At 42.4% G+C, this 17,515-nt stretch overlaps 1 protein-coding gene across 2 annotated transcripts in view; it reads left to right on the top strand.

Annotated features, from left to right (window-relative positions):
* The first annotated feature begins 7,078 nt into the window (after nucleotides 1-7,078).
* The window catches only part of DGKD (diacylglycerol kinase delta), a 43,296-nt gene continuing 32,859 nt past the window's right edge, over nucleotides 7,079-17,515 (top strand). For both annotated transcript variants that reach the window (XM_085315286.1, XM_085315287.1), the window contains exons 1-2: nucleotides 7,079-7,186; nucleotides 7,855-7,935. In XM_085315286.1, the coding sequence (XP_085171412.1) occupies nucleotides 7,094-7,186; nucleotides 7,855-7,935 (174 nt within the window). In that variant the 5' untranslated portion in view covers nucleotides 7,079-7,093. The remainder of the gene's footprint in view (nucleotides 7,187-7,854; nucleotides 7,936-17,515) is intronic.

Raw genomic sequence — 17,515 nt, 5'->3', positions numbered from 1 at the left:
GACAAGGGTAATAATTTGGCTCTTTTGGGGTGAGGGAGATCATTATTTAAGTTCTGATGATACCTGCTATAGCATTACAGGGTTCCATGTTCAGTGCTGTGATTCAAAATAAAGTTATATTGCCAGCTTTTAGTGGCAGAGGCAGAGCGATTCTAAATTAATACTAGAGATTTTGCAGTGCTCCTCTGTAAGTGTGTTTGACAGACATATCTCAGATACCTCATAGGAGGTAATGTGTTTTGAATTTTTTTGTGTGAGATATTAATCTAATGCTCTAAGGAAAGGACATCGTTTTGTATGTAATTTAAGGTGGAAGAAAAAATAACAGTATATTTCTCATGCTTGTCCTTAAAAAAAGTTCATGTTTAGTTAGTACCCTATAAAATCTCTATTCCATTCTTAAAGTCTTCAGGTAACTTTAAAAGTGCTACTTTTTGGTTAGCTTTCTGGATGGATTTGAGCCCTTATCTTTTGGTCTTGTTCTAGGTTACTGGGATGATTTGAGCATCATGCTCGATTGCCATCTTTTGATAAATGTGTTTGGGAAGGCTGCCTGAAGCCTATGGAAAGCATACTGAGGGTTTAAGCAGTTACCATGCCAGGAGTTGTCCACCTACTAACTCATCCTAATTCAGCCTGTACTAGTGTATTTTTTTATCTTCTGTTGTAAGTAGCTGACCGGAGTATTCCTCTGTTTTAAGTGCTTTGCTTGGAGCTCTCTGACTGAGCTTGTTTTCCCAGGGAGCTGCATGCTGATATGCTGGTATGTTATATTTCCTTTCCTATATATCTTTCTGCATGCTTTCAGAGTAGTTTTCATACATTAATTTGTTCACTTTAGGTCTATGAGTGCTCATTTGTTTTAAAACAGAATCATTCACAATACTAGCATCTGAATAGTGTATTGACAAGATGCTCTTTCAATGACCTATTCTTCATTTACTTGCTGCAGTATTAAATAATGAGGAATGAACTTGTTTCAGCCTTTTGTTTATCTGTAGCAAGGCAGGTTCTAACTCAAGATTGATTTCAGGATTTTATTTGATAGAAACTCCTGTTTTTCACCACCAATTCAGGGAATAAATTTGCATTTCCTGTTTCAGTGACATCTCAGCTATGCTGTCTCCAGATTGCTGCACACTCTGCTGAATTCTGCTTGCCTGCATACTTATCGAGAGGCTGTGCTGAGAAGTGCCCAGATAGCTGGCAGAGCTCTCCTCTGGCCTCTCAACTGGGTACACAGAGTGCAAATAACGAAGCAGAGCTGGAGATTATAAGAGAGAGAGAGAATTGGGAAGATGACTGTTAGGGGAGACTTTGCAGACCTTCTCATGTAGTGGTCTAGAGGTCCATGCTGTAACGTGACATGGGTACTTCCCAGTTTATAACACGCTGATTATTATAATTTTGTTTTAATAGCCTGTGTATACTAGAAGCCTAGGCAATACCCCCTTTATCAGTGGAGAACTTGGCTTATGTTTTGGATCACTGATCTGCAGCCCTAGCTTCTATTTTGACATTTGATTCCTGAGACTGACCTCTGATTTTCTTTTCTTTTTTCCCCCTCTTTCTACAGTCCTTTTGTTGTAATGAGTTCACATAATGTCTTAGCCTTTTCATACCCTTTCAAAAGACTGAGAGAAAGAAAAAGACTGAGTTGCTGGATTTTTTCACTTTTCCAAGGCTCAAGTGTATGCAATGTAGAATTCCCAGTCAAGACTAAGACTAGCAAATGCCGTGTTCTCTCTTATATATCTGTATAGCTCTCCGTGCGTCCCATTCTCAGAATTGCTTTACTGATCCAGATTCCCCCCCTCTGAGCTTCCTGGAGTTGATTTCCAGGGTGTGGCCACTGTCTGGTGGAAGGATGTTGCTGTTGGATTAGCTTGTTAACCCCTAGCCTTTTGACCTGTCGTGTCTTATTCTACATGATTCGTTAGATTTATTCCCTTAGTTTCTTTATTTACTGTATTTCATTTGATTTGTAAATAATTATTAATTCTGTGTTTATGACCACAAAGAAGTTATATAGAACCAACTACTGAAACAGTTTTACCCACAACGAGGTACAGCACTCCTAATTTGTACCTGCCCTAGCTTGGCAACCTGACCATGTTTAAAGTGACTGCAGAGCTACTCATATCTTTTCGCAGCATCTCACCTGGAGTCAGGGACTAGATGAAGTTGCTTGATTCCTGGGGATCATCTGCCTGCCTTATAGAAATGCCTTAGCTGACATAACTAAAGATAGCTGATCAGTTTTGCATACAGTTGTCTTTTTGCTCTTTTTCTATGCATTTGGCTCTTTCTTTAGTTATTTATTTGTTGTTTGGCATCAACACCCTACTTAACATTTTATAGTACATAAAAATAAAAACAGTCTGTGCCCTGGAGTCTTTACATTCTAAAGACACATGGAATATAGAGAAATACAGATGTTGAGGACTTTAGTATCTGAGCTTCTTTAGTTGCTGTTTGGATAGTTTTGAATGAGTTTGCTTTTACATTTTTTGCAGTTATTTTCTATAGAACTTTGGAAGGAAGTGTCACTGGAGCAAAATTCTTGTCTCGGATATGCCAAACTGAATAACTACCCCTAAGAATATGTTACAAGCTGTAAAAGAGACTTTCTATATTGAACACAATTTGGAGCCTCCCTATGCCAAAGGACACTTGCCAGCCTGACAGCTGGGTACAGTTGATAGTTGCCTTTAGTCTGGCTAGCAGGAGCTTGTTTTCCAGATTAGGAATTTAGTTATCTGAAGAGTCCTAAAAGGTGGGACTACTACTGTGCTTCAGATAGTGAATATTGCTATGCACAAGAGAAAAAGGGAGCAGTTGAAATGTGATGGGATCATTCTTACCTTTTTACTTGAATCATTCGTGCTATCAGTAAGAAAGCAATTCGTCAGCACAGGCTGGTTCTGTCATCTCCTGATATGACTTACTGGATACTGGGACACCTCAGACATGTAATGCTATAAGAAATACTGCTATGTGTTGCTAGTTTTAGGGATGACTGCTCTTAATCGTTTGACTTTTTGTTCTTATGTGCTGGGACTGCACAGTGGGGAAGCACTGAAGCACTAGGCTCTCCCAGCTGAAGTCCTTGATGCAAGTCCTCTGAGCTGTTTGAAACCGTTCCCATTGAGATCAATGGCAAAACTCTTCCTTTTGTCACTTCGTGATTAGGCCTGACTCTTGCATCCATTTTGACACGAGAAATCTGAGAACAGGTTGTTTCTCCTCCTAAGTGGCAAAGTTTTAAATGGGGTTGAGCAATGGGGAAGGGAAAGTTGTGTATTGCTAGCTGTGAAATGATTTTTTTTCTGCAGGAAGTCACTTCTCTTCAGGGACAAAGATAAATAGTGAAATACTAAAAATTTCTCAGACGCTGCCTTTCGGCTGTCTAATCTTGTTCTTTGCGGTGATGTTAAGGCTTGTTTTGAATTTCCAGTTTGTTAGTAACCATTTTATGCTGTCTTGTAATATGATAAAATAGGTCACTGTTGAAGCAATCGGTGAATCGTTGTAGGATACTTTTCTTTTCGAAGTGCTGCAAGCCTATGGAGTGGTATGGCATGTCAAGCTGGATAGAAAATAGTGTGGATAATTCCATCATAAACAATAATGTTTATTTGAGATAGGATACACCTAATCAAACCTCATGGTATGTCAAATGTCGTGGGAAAAGGATTAGCTCTTCCTATAGGATCCACTATACAACACCAAAAAAGCAAATACAAGACGATTTCATTTTTGTCTTGAAGAATTGCATGGCTAATAATCCGGTCACAGGAGGTCTTGAATTAAAAATGCTACAGAGGCTGAGGAGAAGAAGCAACTATTCTGCTCCCCCCATTTATTTCATTCAGTGTCACTTTGCTGCCAGGTTGAGGTCCTTTCCCCAGTTAATTTTCCTCAGTTGCATTCCTCTGCAAGTAGCAAGTCCTTTGGCTGTAAAATTAAAATAGAGGAGGAGAAAGGCAGCAGCGATGTCTGAATCATTTTATAAAGTCATCTTGATCTTATCTCTAGTCCTTTCCGCCCAAACCCACCAAACTCTTTACTGAGCTGTGTGTCTATAAATAGCACAGCAGCTCTCGTGCAGAGATGGGCAGCTCTGAACCAGAGGCTTGTTTTCTCTGAGCACTGCGTGCACACGAGAGCACAAGAGCTCGCTTCTTACTGGCCTTTCATGTCCGAGTTATGTAGCTGTGAGGTTTTCTGTAGACAGAGACTGGCAAGTGACATAAACTGCTGCTTAGGGAGGGGCAAGGTGACCACTGGGTTGTTGCCTTTTGGTTTGAAAAAAGAGGGGAGGGGGGAAAAAAAAGAAAGTGCTGTTGGAAGGAGGAATGGAGGCATGCAGGTCCTGTGCAAAGGTGAGTGACCCCTGGTGAGGCGGAGGGAGCAGGCCGGCGCGCGGCTCCGCCGGGAGCGGAGCGTGGCAGGTGGGAGCTGTGGGAACCGAGGCAAAGCGGAGGCAGTGTTTCGCTGTGAGTTACTGTGCTGGTGGGCTGGGCAAGAGCTCGAGCAGCCGGAGCGCCGCTGCTGGAGCGTGGGGAGTGCGGGGCTCTGGCTGACCCCAGCTGAAGTCTGTCTTTGAATAAGCATAGCAACAGAGCTCTGAAACATCCTCCTGAAATGCTTTTGTGCAAGTTGCTATTTTTTGATCAGGCTCCTGGCTGACTTGGTATTTCTGGGCTTTGCATCCTGGGAGCCTTCCTCGGGATTTTTAATTCCTCGGTTCAGGGCTTTTCAGAATTCAGTAGCTAGTTTCTCTGTCTCACTTTTTAATTATATGTGTGTTTGTCCAAGGAATGCAGAGAGATCTCTCCATGTCTCTGTCTTCATCTGGAAAATCTCTTGCCACTTTCCCACTTCCTTCCCTTCGGGCTAAAGCGAACTGCAGAAACGCGTGATTTCTTTAGCAGAGCAATTCATAGGCTGCTGCTTTACCGGTATCTTAGATACACAGGTGCTGCAGCCTAAAGGACCTCATCAGATAGGCCGTATATATGCTCGTAGGACTCCACAGAGTTAGGCAGTACAGTTTGTTCCATTTGGCAGTTGGGAAATGGAGACATAGAGAGTGAAAATGACTTTTGGAGATCTTGGAAAAAGTCTGTGGAAGAGCGAATGCACGTTTCCTCGCCCTGCATGAGTGCCTTTAACCTTGGCCTAGCCTTGGGGGGTGGTTCAGCAGAGGATGCTGTTGGCTCAGTCTGGGAACTCCATCTTCCCTTACTGGGAAGCTTCAGGTTGAGATCAGAGCTGAGTTTCAGATCTTTGCATGGCAGCATATAGCACCAGCTCTAAATTACCTTGCAAACTTGTTTCTAAACATCTCTGAAGCATGTTTACCTTAGTCGAGGTAGCTCTATAACAGCTGCAGAGGCCTGCATCTTTCATTCAGGGCTCAACTTATGTGGGACCCCACCTTTTTCCACCTGATGTGTGAGTGCTAGCATCACTGTGGTGGTCCAGGCCCTGATATCCGTCAGGCCAGTTTGAAGATGGCTCAGTCGAGCAAGAGAGAGGCATGGGCTGTCAGACGGATGGTTCTTCTTATAGTCAGCACTTTTTTTCCAAGTGCTTTTTGAGGAAACTTTGAGCTTGGCAAGGAGTGGTGTGTGTGGAAAGTATCAAAATCTGCAGCTGTCTCAAAAAGGAAAGGCCCGCATTAGAAATATATATAGCATTTTAAAAGCAAGTTTAGTGCCCTGGAAAGGATTTCTAAAACAACCTAAAGCCTTTGGATCAGTAAGAGCATTTATTTCGTGCTCTGCAGTAGCCTGGCACTGTACATGTAATGCTGTGTTTCTGAATTAACTGATACTCATCAGTTGACCTGACTCTGTTCTGAACCTGAGCTGCACTGAAACCTCTGGTATGTTAAAGCTGTGTCATTTTCCTGGCATCAAGATACGGACTAACCTGTCTTACAAGATTGTCGGACTGTTTGTTTCCTGTGTTTTAACTGTGTGTTAAACATGGGGCTCCATCAGTGAGAAATGAGTTTCTAGAGACTACGTTTGTTGGGAGGAAAGTGGTTTTCTTGAAACACTGGGGCATCATATAACATCATTTGCTATTCTTAGCAATACGTTCAATCAGTAATTTGGGGCTGAAGCCTCAGCTCTGAATTCTCTGCTCTTTGTCCTTCTGAGCTGCAATTTTTTGAGATTATTCTGCTCTAGCTGTTGGTGTTCAGTCTCTGTCGTAAGCAAAGGTATTAATAAAATGTATTTGACAAAGCAGGATGAAGTGCATGTGGATTAAATATATACCCCTATCTATGCATAGTATGTGAGCGAGCATATAGGACCGCATAATGCTGGTGTGTCCGTCTAGTTCTAAAGCAGTTANAAAAAAAAAAAAAAAAAAAAAAAGGAAAAGAAAAAGAAAAAGAAAAGAAAAGGAAAAAAAAAAGAAAAAAAGGCAGTGTGTGTAGACAGTTTTGGCACTCCAGCCCTGGGAAATGGCAGCTAGCCAGAGAGTACTGAGGCAGGGCCAAGACTATCTGAAGAATACCAAATGCTGAAGTTGCATATAGTTCCTTCCTCGCTCTAGTTTCACTCTTCACCCTGTGTGCCTGGTGCTCACTAGTTTTGTGCCAGGTAGATACTGCTAATTTCACAAAGCAGAACTGGAGAGATAGGGCTGATGTACTGTGGTGTGTATGTGCTTCTAATCCAATGCTAATTAACTGAAAGGCATGATTACCTGCGACTGAAATCCGACCTCAGTGAGTTTAACTGTTATGCTTCCTGCATCATTGTTAAACTTTGAGAAGCTCATTCAAACAGTCATAAGTTATTATCTTCTTTTCATATCAGGATAGCAGTGGAGATGAGGATAAAACCCTACCCCAGTGTGGGTTATGTGTTGCGGTAGTTTAATCTTGATAAGCTAGCCTGCTTATTTGAATGAATTTGTTAAGTATTTCCAGCAGAGGGCACTCGGATTATAGTTCTCCAGCGCCAGTCTTTTTTGATGTACAGTGGGAGAGAGTAAAAGATGCCTGAAAACAGAATTCCTACTTCACCCTTCTCCCTTCCTTGTTTTGCAGACGATCATAAAAGAGGGGATGCTGATGAAACAGACCAGCTCCTTCCAGCGCTGGAAGAGACGCTATTTTAAGCTGCGTGGACGAACGCTCTACTATGCAAAAACTGCAAAGGTGAGGTCATGACAACGCATAGGAGCCGAAGGGAAAAACATCAGTATTGGGTCATTAGAGGCAGGATGGTCTCTGTGAGAAGGCAGAGCTCAGTCCAGAAAAAAGTAACTGCTCTGGAAGCTTTTGTCTTCAGGTTTTATCATGACTAGAGGTTCTCTGTGTTTTGCCTCACACTTTGAAATCCTTGTTCTTTGAGTAAAACATCATGTGGACCTGTGATACTAATTGTTCTGTCCTTTTTTTCCCTCCTCTCTAATTTGTTTTCTTAGGGAGTGGGCTCTGAATCAGTAGAAACTAAAATAGAAGGAGAAAGTATGAATGAAAAGAGGACATGGTGAGGAGAAGGCAAGGATTTATAAGTCAGAGCTACTCTACATCTAGGCTAGTGCCTTGATAGACAGTCCGCTAGATATTAGTCTGGCTCCTTTCACAAGAGCCAAGCCTACAAAATTATTTTTAAAAACTATCCCATAGTAAATGTAAAATCGTTGTGTTCCCCAACTGAAGACAGAGGTAAATTTGAGTACCAGTGTATGGAACTGAACTCTTGAGTCCTTCACGTTAGTGCTGAGCCTTGCTCCACAGACATACTGACGTGTCCCTTTAGGTCTGCTGCTTATACACTGGTTTCACTAGTTCATTAGAATTTTGATTTTTTTTCCTTCCAGTCCATTATTTTCGATGAGGTGGATCTGACAGATGCCAGCGTGGCAGAATCCAGCACTAAGAATGTCAACAACAGCTTCACGGTAGGATTTATTGCATGGTTTCCCACACTTCTTGTGTCTTTCTCGTAATTTCCTTCTCCTTAGCACGGTTTAAAAACATCTAAGCAATCTTCATTGCCTCTCTCACTTGAGAAAACCCATTTCAATGTGTTTATTGTAAAAGACATTTACAGTTGTGATTGAATACACAAAGACAGTGACAGTAACTAGTAGCAAGTCATGCATGCTTTGGTTTCTGGCAGGAGGAAATGAAATCAAAGAATTCTCCCATTTTGTCCTGCTGTAGGCTTGCTAAGGTCTTTGGAAGGACCAGCAAAGATGAAGCTTCCAGTTTTAATCTACAAGTATGAGGAGTGCAACATTTTGACCAAGCTTCCAAAAATCAGCAAAATCTTAAACATATGTTTCCCTAGAGCAATCATAACTGATCTCCATGCACATGGAAAACATGTTGTATTGCTATATGTGGTGCTAAAGCTTTGCCTTCAGGGGTGTTCTTACCTATAAGCTGGTAGAATTTGACAGAATCCATTTACGTAGTGGTAGAGAAAAAATTGTTCTGTTGAGGGAATTAGGAGTGATGTTTGTGACTATGGTGGAGGTCTGGCTACAAAAATTTAGTGTTCCCTTCAGGCCTTAAAATATGTGAACTTCTTTGTCTGATTTTATTTACATGTGGATGTGTGTGTGTTTGTATATGTACGCTGTTCTATATGTGGGGGTAAAGCAAAAGCAGTAACTGAAATGAGTTGCACAGAAGTAACTGTCAAATGGTTTATGGTATTTGTTAGATAAGGAAAATGTATTTAAATATTTGCAGTCTGGAGAGGTGGTGGTGTCACTCCTTCTTTTTCTCCAGTCTTAGTAACTGGGAGAAAAGGTGCTCATGTTCCTGGGGTACAGGTGTTCCCTAAACTCCATTTGGGGAGAAGCCCCATGTGCAGGAAAGCACTTGGAGCCTGGCTGTTTTTGGCCCCAGCACGCTACCGGTGCTGCAGCCAGGGTTGCACAAAATCTGCAACAAGTGGCTGTGCTGGGCAATGTCAAGTGTCAGTGTGAGCTCTGGACTTAACTAACAGCGGTAGCCTCTCTGCAGCTTCACAGAGTCAAGAGGAAGGGCAGAGGAGTGTGAGGAGAAAGGAGACAGTGTTGGTTTAAGGCCAGGTGAAGGAAGAAGCATTCCGGGGGAGAGGGGAAGCTGATCCTGCAGGAGTCAGCTGGTGACTAAGACTAAGCAGTGCGGCTTCTAGTGACCCACTGCTTTAAACAAGCAAATCTAGCAAAGGATATTTCCCTTGTGTAGCTATAGCTTTTGCTTAGCAGTATCTGGACAAAGTAGCTATGGCGCAAACCCTATGTCCAGGTTAAGCCTCGACGTTTTCTCTAAGTTTGAAAATACTCTCTGGATCAATACTTGGACAAGCAAGAGGCCCAACTGGTTCCAACAGTAAATACTGATATCAGTTATCAGTGTATGTGCATAGAGAGGAAGATTGTACAGTGATTTCTGCAAGGGATACATTTTCAAGAATATGAAGTTGTGATCCTGTCATTAATGTATTTTTATCTTGGATCTTGCTTCAGTTCTTACATATGGAAAATAAGACTGATTTTACATGTAAGCCAGTCTGAAGTATGACAGAAAAGTATTGTGGAAGTAAGTGTTATGTTTTGTTTATTGTTGTAGTTGAGAAATATCTAATCTTTGTCAGAGATGTTAGGTGCATGTTAGAGACAGGAGGAAATACTTAATCTGCTTGCTGCTCAGATTGGCCCATCTGAGCCCAGCAGTGAAGAGTTACTTCCATGATGATGATACCAGGTTCTGCCTCTCCCCAGCCTTCCCTAGGGGTAAAGAGTATAGGATAACTTTGACAGTCAAGTGGCAGATATCCAGCTAGCCCTGGCTCATAGCTGTATCATGGGTGCTCAGGTAAACTTCAGGAAGAATGTCTGTTCTCTCCTAATTTGTCTGTTCTGCCTGTTATGGCTCATAGAGGGGTTTGACTGTGGTTTACCATGAGCTATAAAAATACTTTGCAAATCAGAAGGTTGGCTAGTTTTGCTGCTGTTTGGTCTGCCACATCATTGCCGTCAGTGCTTTGCATTCCTTGCAGTCTTGCAGTTTTCTTTTGGTTTCCTTTGTGAGCACTGTGTTTTCCCCCTTATCTTCTCAGCTCAGTTCCTCTCTAAAAATCCAAGTTCTTTGATGCACTTTTTTTTCCGTGTTTCATATCAGTGGGATTCACTATTGAGTTTTCATCCTAAATCTGAAACATCAAATATTTGTTATTTGTAACAGATAGAGTTATTTTCATGTTTCAGATGTTCTTTTTTTTTCTTTCTGTGTTTTCTCATGTTAATTTTTGATGTAGGAAAGATTGGGTTTTTTTCAGAAGAAACTTCTCTACTGCATCTGTATTGTATACTGCAGGACAGAGATTTTAGACTTGGTTCAAGAGGTGGAACAAATTCACACTTAGTATTGTCATCCTCTGGATGGCTGTCCAGGTCACCTATCCTTTACAGTAATACAGTCTGCTTTAGGATATGCTTTTGCTTGTTGAAATCTCATCACTATGAGTAATTCCTTTTCAGTCCCCAGGAGTTTCCTTGGTCAGTTCTTGATTCTACTTTGCAACTCTGTGAGAACTGCATGAACACACCTCTTATGTGCTAACAAAGAGGTAGGGAACAAAAACACTAGAAAAAAGCACTTCAAAACAATGTGGATCCAAAGCAAAAAGGCAATTTGGGGTGATTAGACTGAGGAAAGTTGGGGAAAGGGCGGTGAGGAGAGGGAAGGGATTGTGCTGTGAGTGAAGAAAACTGAAAAAAAGTAAAAGAAGGTAACAAGAGAGGTAAGAACAGCTGCCCAGAGTGACAAGAAGCTCTAGCGTAAGAAGGCTGTAGAGTCGGGAAGAGAACCAAAAACTACAACAGCTAGCATAGCTGATCTTGCTTCTCGTTTGGGAGGGAGACATTTCTGAGAGAAAAACAGAACTTACTTTGATTTAAGGAGAGAGGAGAGGGAGCACCATTCTTTAATCACAGCAAATGAGCAGAGAAATAGAAGATGTGTTTTAATGTGCTCGTAATCATAGAGAAATCTAGAGAATAGAACATGGAATGCTTGTGTGACTAGGTTGGGATTAGAAGAGATAGGAATGAAGTTTAGTATTACAATAGAGGCAGGCTTTCAGTATACAGCAGTAGCACAAAGCCAACAAATGTCATGTTGCATATATAGAGGAATAGGGTTCAAAAATATGAATGCCAGTAAGTCAGAAGAAGCCTGACAGCTAATTGTTTGCTCTCAGCGGGTAGGAGGAGAGAAGAGTGTATTAAGACGCAGACCTCTTCGTCTCAAGAGTATGTAATATGGGTTCCTCTATTGTTTAGTGTCAGTCTTGCATAGGCTTCTTACGTGAGTGTATCCTGTTTGCACTGGGGATAGTCAGGACAATTTTTAGGACTGCTGCTCAAAGTTGAGGCATGCATTACCATAGGATGGGCTGGAAAAATGTGACTGGGGCATCTCTGAGCTTACAATGTTGTGCAGCTGCGTCCCATGAGAGGTATAAGGAAAAGCTTTATATTTAGCTGTTGTTCCTTTTAGGTCAGGCACTGTGGCTGCAGACTTATTTAGTGTTAACAGGAAGCCTTTAGGAACAAATCACAGCAGCTGAGTGATAGGCCTCTTTTCTCTCAGGAGAAACTGATTTGTAACGTTTGCTACTTCTATTACTTTTCTGCCATCTCTATCCTTCGAAGGCATCTGTCTACAAGGTTAATCTTCTTTAGAAGTCTGGGCTGTAAGTGATTTTTTTTTCCTCCCATGTAAAATCCCTTAGTATCTGTTTTACAGATCTCTCACCAGTGGATTTTCCTAGGGCTGCTGTCTTTCACAGGGCCTTTGAGGGGATCTGCTGTGCTGTAAACCAGATGATAACTACCTTAGTCATCTCAATTCTTGTACTTGAACCAGAGGAGTCTTCCTAATGGATTTTGTAAGGTATAGTCCCTTGTAGCTAGTACCTTCTGTGTACCAGGGGTAGTTTTGTTGTCTTTGTGTAATGTTGGCTAGAATGGTTATGGTGCTCTCCAGCCTCTAAAGAGCAGTTACCATTTCTCAGATTTGAGAATCAGTGTAGTGAATTATTTTGCATTGCCAGACTCACCTACTAGTTTATCCAGACCTTGGACACCACTTTTTTGTCCTAAGTGAGAACAAAGGTTACCAGCATTCTAGAACTTGTTCACTTACTGTGGAGACCTTCAGTAATTACCAGATCCAGCAGGGCTGGGAGTTACCGATTCCCTTACCTTTCTGTGGAGACAGGGCAGTTTCTGTCATCTGCAGTCCTAGTTTGGTTGGACATGCTGATGTAAAATTTCTGCATTGTTTGTATGGATTTCATTTTGTTTTGAGAGTGTAGTGTGAAGATTGGATGGTTTAAGCCCCAAATGGTACATAGCTCCCTCAGGTGATGTGGTATTGGATTGGTCCTCTGGTTGAGAAAGGATCCTTGGCATAGCTCTCTGCTGCAAAGTTAAATAACTTTTGTCTGAACTTTTCTTGTTCAGTATTTTACAGCTATTTTGGAGCGGGTAGCTGAAGCACTTCTCTAGGTGTTGAAGCAGATATTTGACCCATGATCTTGGCCAGTCTCCTCTGTATGGCCTAACATGAGCCAAGTGTAGCACTGGCAGCTGGGTCCACACTTGCGCTATGTGACAGTTCTGTAGATGAGCATTTTGCTTTGCTTAGATTTCGTTGCAGAGGTGTTGCTAGCTGGGGTTCTCTTCATCATGGTCGTTGGTCACAGTATGAGTTCAGGGTCATCTTTCTGTATACTAAGTGTAGGATAAGCAAAATAGTTTATGTATCCCAAAAGCACACTGGTCACTTCTGTGCCTGGTTTGGGAACCTGTAGAAAACTCATGATTTCCTGAGCTTCCCTCTAGTAGTAAGTCTTTCATAAATTTTTGGACCATATTAGTTATCTGGTCTGTCTTCACTTCAGCAATCTAGATCAGGACAGTGGTCTGGGGAGAAGATCTCCAAATTCTCTGGTGTCTCCACAAAGTGCTGACAAAAGTGATCCACATTTATCAATAAACCAGGGTGTGGAGAAAGTTCCTCTTTTTTTGCCTATTCTTTACCACTGAGCTGGACCAGCCCACTTGCATAGGTCTTCATACTGTGGGTGCACTGTAAAAAGGTGGTCTTCTGAGGGAGCCTAGAGCGTTCAGTACATAATGCCAGATGAGAATTCAACTACATGCTGCCCTACTACCCAGACACATTTTTCCTTAAAAGACAATGGTGAACTTTTTGCCTGGATTTTTGCCATCACTGTTTGCGTTCACTCCTTGTGAAACGCAACTCATCAGTTTTGCCTGGGTGAGATCAAAGCCTGACCTTACCTTCTGAGCAGATCCTTCCCAGCCATGCCCTCCAAAACCCCCACAGTATTTAAAAAGCAGAAGCTCTATGTTCACACTGGACATGTTGAGTCTTCCCAGTCAGACTTCAGCTCTGTCCTTGAACAGTTGTTCTTGGACAGTGTCATTTCTCAGTAACTTGAAGTTTTGTGGATGTGCCTGCCTGACATATTAGCTTGGCACATTAGAACAAACCCCCCAGGAGGATGACTTCCATTTTTTGCATCAGGAATTGTTTGGCCACTCTGGGTGCCACAGAGATCCCACAGGGCCTAGATCATGGTGGCAGGCCTGGCTTTTGGGGAGTACTTTTCCCCAAATGACTGCTTTATCTGTGTTGTAGACCTGAACAAGCCAACATGCCCACTGTCTCTTACAGAGCCCATGCTGAACTGGTGCAGCAGGGCACCTATTGCTCTGCTGGTCTGTTGCTCATGCAGGTGTTTGGCCACCGTAGCTGTTCGCTCAAGAGCCCTCGAAATGACTAGGGGTCAGCTCCTTAGGCGCACTTTTGTAAACCTTTGTCTGGCAAACAAATTCTTACTCCTCAGGCTGGTATGTTGGCTAAACATCTGTTCCTTCCAAAAATCTGCCAGCTGAATTAAGCCTGCTGCTTTCAATTTAATAGGCACAGCTGATGAAGTCCTTGCTAGTTCATTGACCCTGTCCTGACCTGTGCGGGATTTGTATACAGCTAAAGGGGGAAAAAAAGATCTGTGTTTTCTTTAATAATAATGAAGTACCTGCCATAAACAGGAGAGGACCCAGAAAGTCCATCTGCTCTTTCCGGGTGCAAAATCTGTTTCCATATGATTTTCACATGGCATTTTTGGAAATGTGTTCCAGTTATTTCTAATGAAGGGCAGAGTGGACTTTGACCCCCATTCACGTAACTTTTTACATGGATTTCTACATTCACTTCCTGTCCCATCTTATTCAGAACTTTGAGATTCTGTAGAAGAAAGTTCCTCTCTGAGGAGCTGTGAGTGGTTTGACTTCTTTCCAATACTTTTGTGAAAGTGAAGCTCAGTCACAGCGCATTATTAGGCTGCCAGTAGCCATGCTGTTATCCCTCCTCTGCAGTTAAAGTCTCTTCAGTGGAAGAGGTGGAGCTTGAACTCCTGTGCTCCTGTAAACCCTTTTCTATTGGGAAGTACCTCTCGGCTGTACTGCAGACAGGAAACAGCATATTATTACAGTCAGCGCCTGCCTCTCGACTTCACTGCCGGCAGAAGGAAATCTGTCCCAGCTCCTCCTCAAGCAGACAGCTAATCAGCTTGTGGCAAGTGGAACATAGCTCCGAAAAACTGACCACAGAGGGGAATAATCCTATTAATCGCGTGTCAGTCTGTTTAGTTTTTTTCTGAGGCAGTAGGCTGCTCTGGACACTAGTTTAGAGGAAGACTGAACACGAATGGTAAGAACAGAAATCTTAGTTTTCTAGACTGGGCATTGAGAAAAACAGCACCTGTTCCAGCAAAACAGATCATCAGGATACAGATTCTTTGCAGTAAGTGTGCTACAGGCTCTCATTGTTCAGGTGATAATCTCTGCTGATCTCCGTGGATTTGTGTAGATAAGTTCTACAGAACTGGAGTAAAGGGAGACATGCCTGCAGTGCTGTCAGAAGTGCTGCACCCATCAGTTAAGAAATATTATTTACTGACTGATGATTCACCCTAAGCAATGTCACAGGAGAGATGGAGGTTCAGATTAGAGAAATATTCCTCTCCTTCAGAGTACTTGCATGACTTGAGGCAATGATGGCTGCAGTAAATGGAGAAATATGGAATTGCTGGTGCTCCTAGATGACAGTGTGTTGCCGTCTCTGAGAGAGGGCATGCATGTCATTCTCCAGCCTGAGGTGTGACTACAAATTCTTTATTAGCATCTTATAATTTAGTACGGATTTCATTCAGGAGTAAAGATACCAGCCTCTGTCTTATGAAGTTGCTTGTGCCTGGGTGATTTTCTTCAGATGTTGTGCTTTTTCCATACTGTCCAAGGGCTTGCAAGTGCTGTGGAGAAATAGTGTGAATTTTAGTTTGGAGGTAGTTAACCTGTCCTGAAAACACAAGGCAAAGTGCTTAAACTCTAACAGAAGGTAAAAGTGCTGAGGGTGGTTGCTGATGGGAAGAGCATGTTGTTGATGGGTGCAAATTTATTTCACAATGAAATTAAAGTGCTTTGCCTTTTCTGTGGCTTTGTGTCAAGTCAGATCATTAGTGTTAGCTATTTTGATGTGAAAACAGGTCCTTTTTAGTAGGGAAGGCAACAAAGAGCTCTGAAGAGTGTGGCATTGACCGAGTAGACAGAACTGTTCAAGCTATATCTCAGACAGAAAGTCTACAGCATGTGTTTAGTTCAGTAAGCGTGGACTGTAAGGCTCTGTTGAGACAAGAGGAACCAGGATCAGGGGTTACTTGTGCCTGGTTTAAAATATAAGCTTCAGGAAAGAACATGTGACTTATTTTTATCAGGAGAAGGAATATAAGAACTTTTGTTACAGGCTGTTTGCGGAAAGTCAGGCTTGGACTTCGAGCTTGGGCTGATACGGGATCAGGGAAATCCGTGTGGCTTATACTTGCAAGGATTCCCCAAACAGCCCCATGTGGCCTCAGCCCTTCTAAAAAGATGCACCTGGAAAGTATCCATCGGGGAGGAATGGGCTTCCTAGTGAGGGACGGGATCTTCTGCGCGGGTGTGACAGAGCCAGGTGGTAGAAGTTGGCTCCGAGAATCAGGCAAAAGACCTTCCTAATTTCAGAATATACCTGGTTGTGCATGTAGGGGAGTCACCAAGCTTTCTAGGAAGAGATGGTTCCTCACCCCGTTCCCTTCTCTGCAGCCGCACTTGGATTGCCTAGTTAAGATCAGAAAAGATGGTCTCATGGAAGGAATGATTCTTCCCTCCTCTCACCTCCCTTTTAAAGTGTCCTCTCTAAAATGGATAAAATCACAGTGCCTGTTGGAAAGTCAGGCTCTGCTAGGGGGTGTTGCCTCTTCCACATCTCTGTGTGTACATGTTCAGAAATTGTGCAGTCTCTGCTAGTGTACGTACTGTGTCTGTTTATATTGGCAGCTGTCTGAATTTATTAGCAACTGAAAAGATGACTTGAGTCTAGAATTGCCATGTCCAGGATCTTGTTCCTCCTCCTCCCCCCCCTTCATTAAGTGCAGTTCGGTCCCCATTTCCTGTCAGAACCACTGCAATTTCAAAATACTTTGCTATTTTGGTAGTTTGTAATCCAGGCTTCAGTACAGTTTTTTTCTGCTTGAGAAAAGGCCCTTTGGTAAACAGACCATTCTGAGTCACTGTTAGTGAAAATAGTCATTTAAAATCCTTTCATGTCTAGGACTTTAGGACTCTTAATCCAGTCTCCTACAGGATCTGGTTGTCAATCTGCTCACACAAGAGAAGGCAAAGTCTGAGAGTACAAACGTGGAGGAAGAGTTAAAGTAGAAGAAGAGTCTGGATGAAGTTGTTCTGGGTAGAGAGAGCTGGTGATTGTTACTGTGTATTACAGAAAGACCCAAAATATGCTAGGAGTTTTGGAGCTACTGTAAGAAAAAAGTCAGGCTGAAATAGGTGAATTCTCCTATGGAGGCAGGGATAGGTAGGGTGGTGGAAAGTGAAGGTGACTATTTGTGAAGAGCTTTGTCTCCCTAGAGGGCAGTTTATTGGTTGGAAATTAGTGTCTGTTGCTGCCCTTGTGCGTGAACACTAGTGGCTTTTGTCTGCTAGTGTTTGTTCTTTGTAAGCTTCACACACTGTTCAGTGTTTAATCTGCCTTCCTTACCAGGTCTGCAAATTCCAGCATCTTTCTTCCGCTTCCAGGTAAGAACACAAAGGCAGAACAGAGAACACATTGAGTTTAATTATACATGGGAGTTTCTCTAAAGAAAGAAAAAGACTTCTTAGTCTTGCTAACAATAAGCTGTCAGTAATAGGTCATTTTCCTACTGCAGACAAGAGCTTTTATTGCTCAATTTAGTAATTTTTTAGCTGTTAGCCTTCCTGTGTGTGAGACCTCTGAGAGAGCAGCTCTGTCACTGGGGAAGGTTGACCCGCCCCTCTGTTCTTCATGGTTCTGCTTCTGTTTGAATGAGTAGGAAGGTTTTTCTGAAATATCCTTTACCCTCCCAGTTGTGCA

Source organism: Rhea americana, unplaced genomic scaffold, assembly GCF_003343005.1.
Source record: "Rhea americana isolate MKP2758 unplaced genomic scaffold, rheAme1 scaffold_426, whole genome shotgun sequence".
In the NCBI taxonomy this organism is placed as follows: Eukaryota; Metazoa; Chordata; class Aves; order Rheiformes; family Rheidae; genus Rhea; species Rhea americana.
The sequence above is the reverse complement of the archived record's forward strand: the minus strand, read 5'-3'. Positions and strand labels throughout refer to the sequence as shown.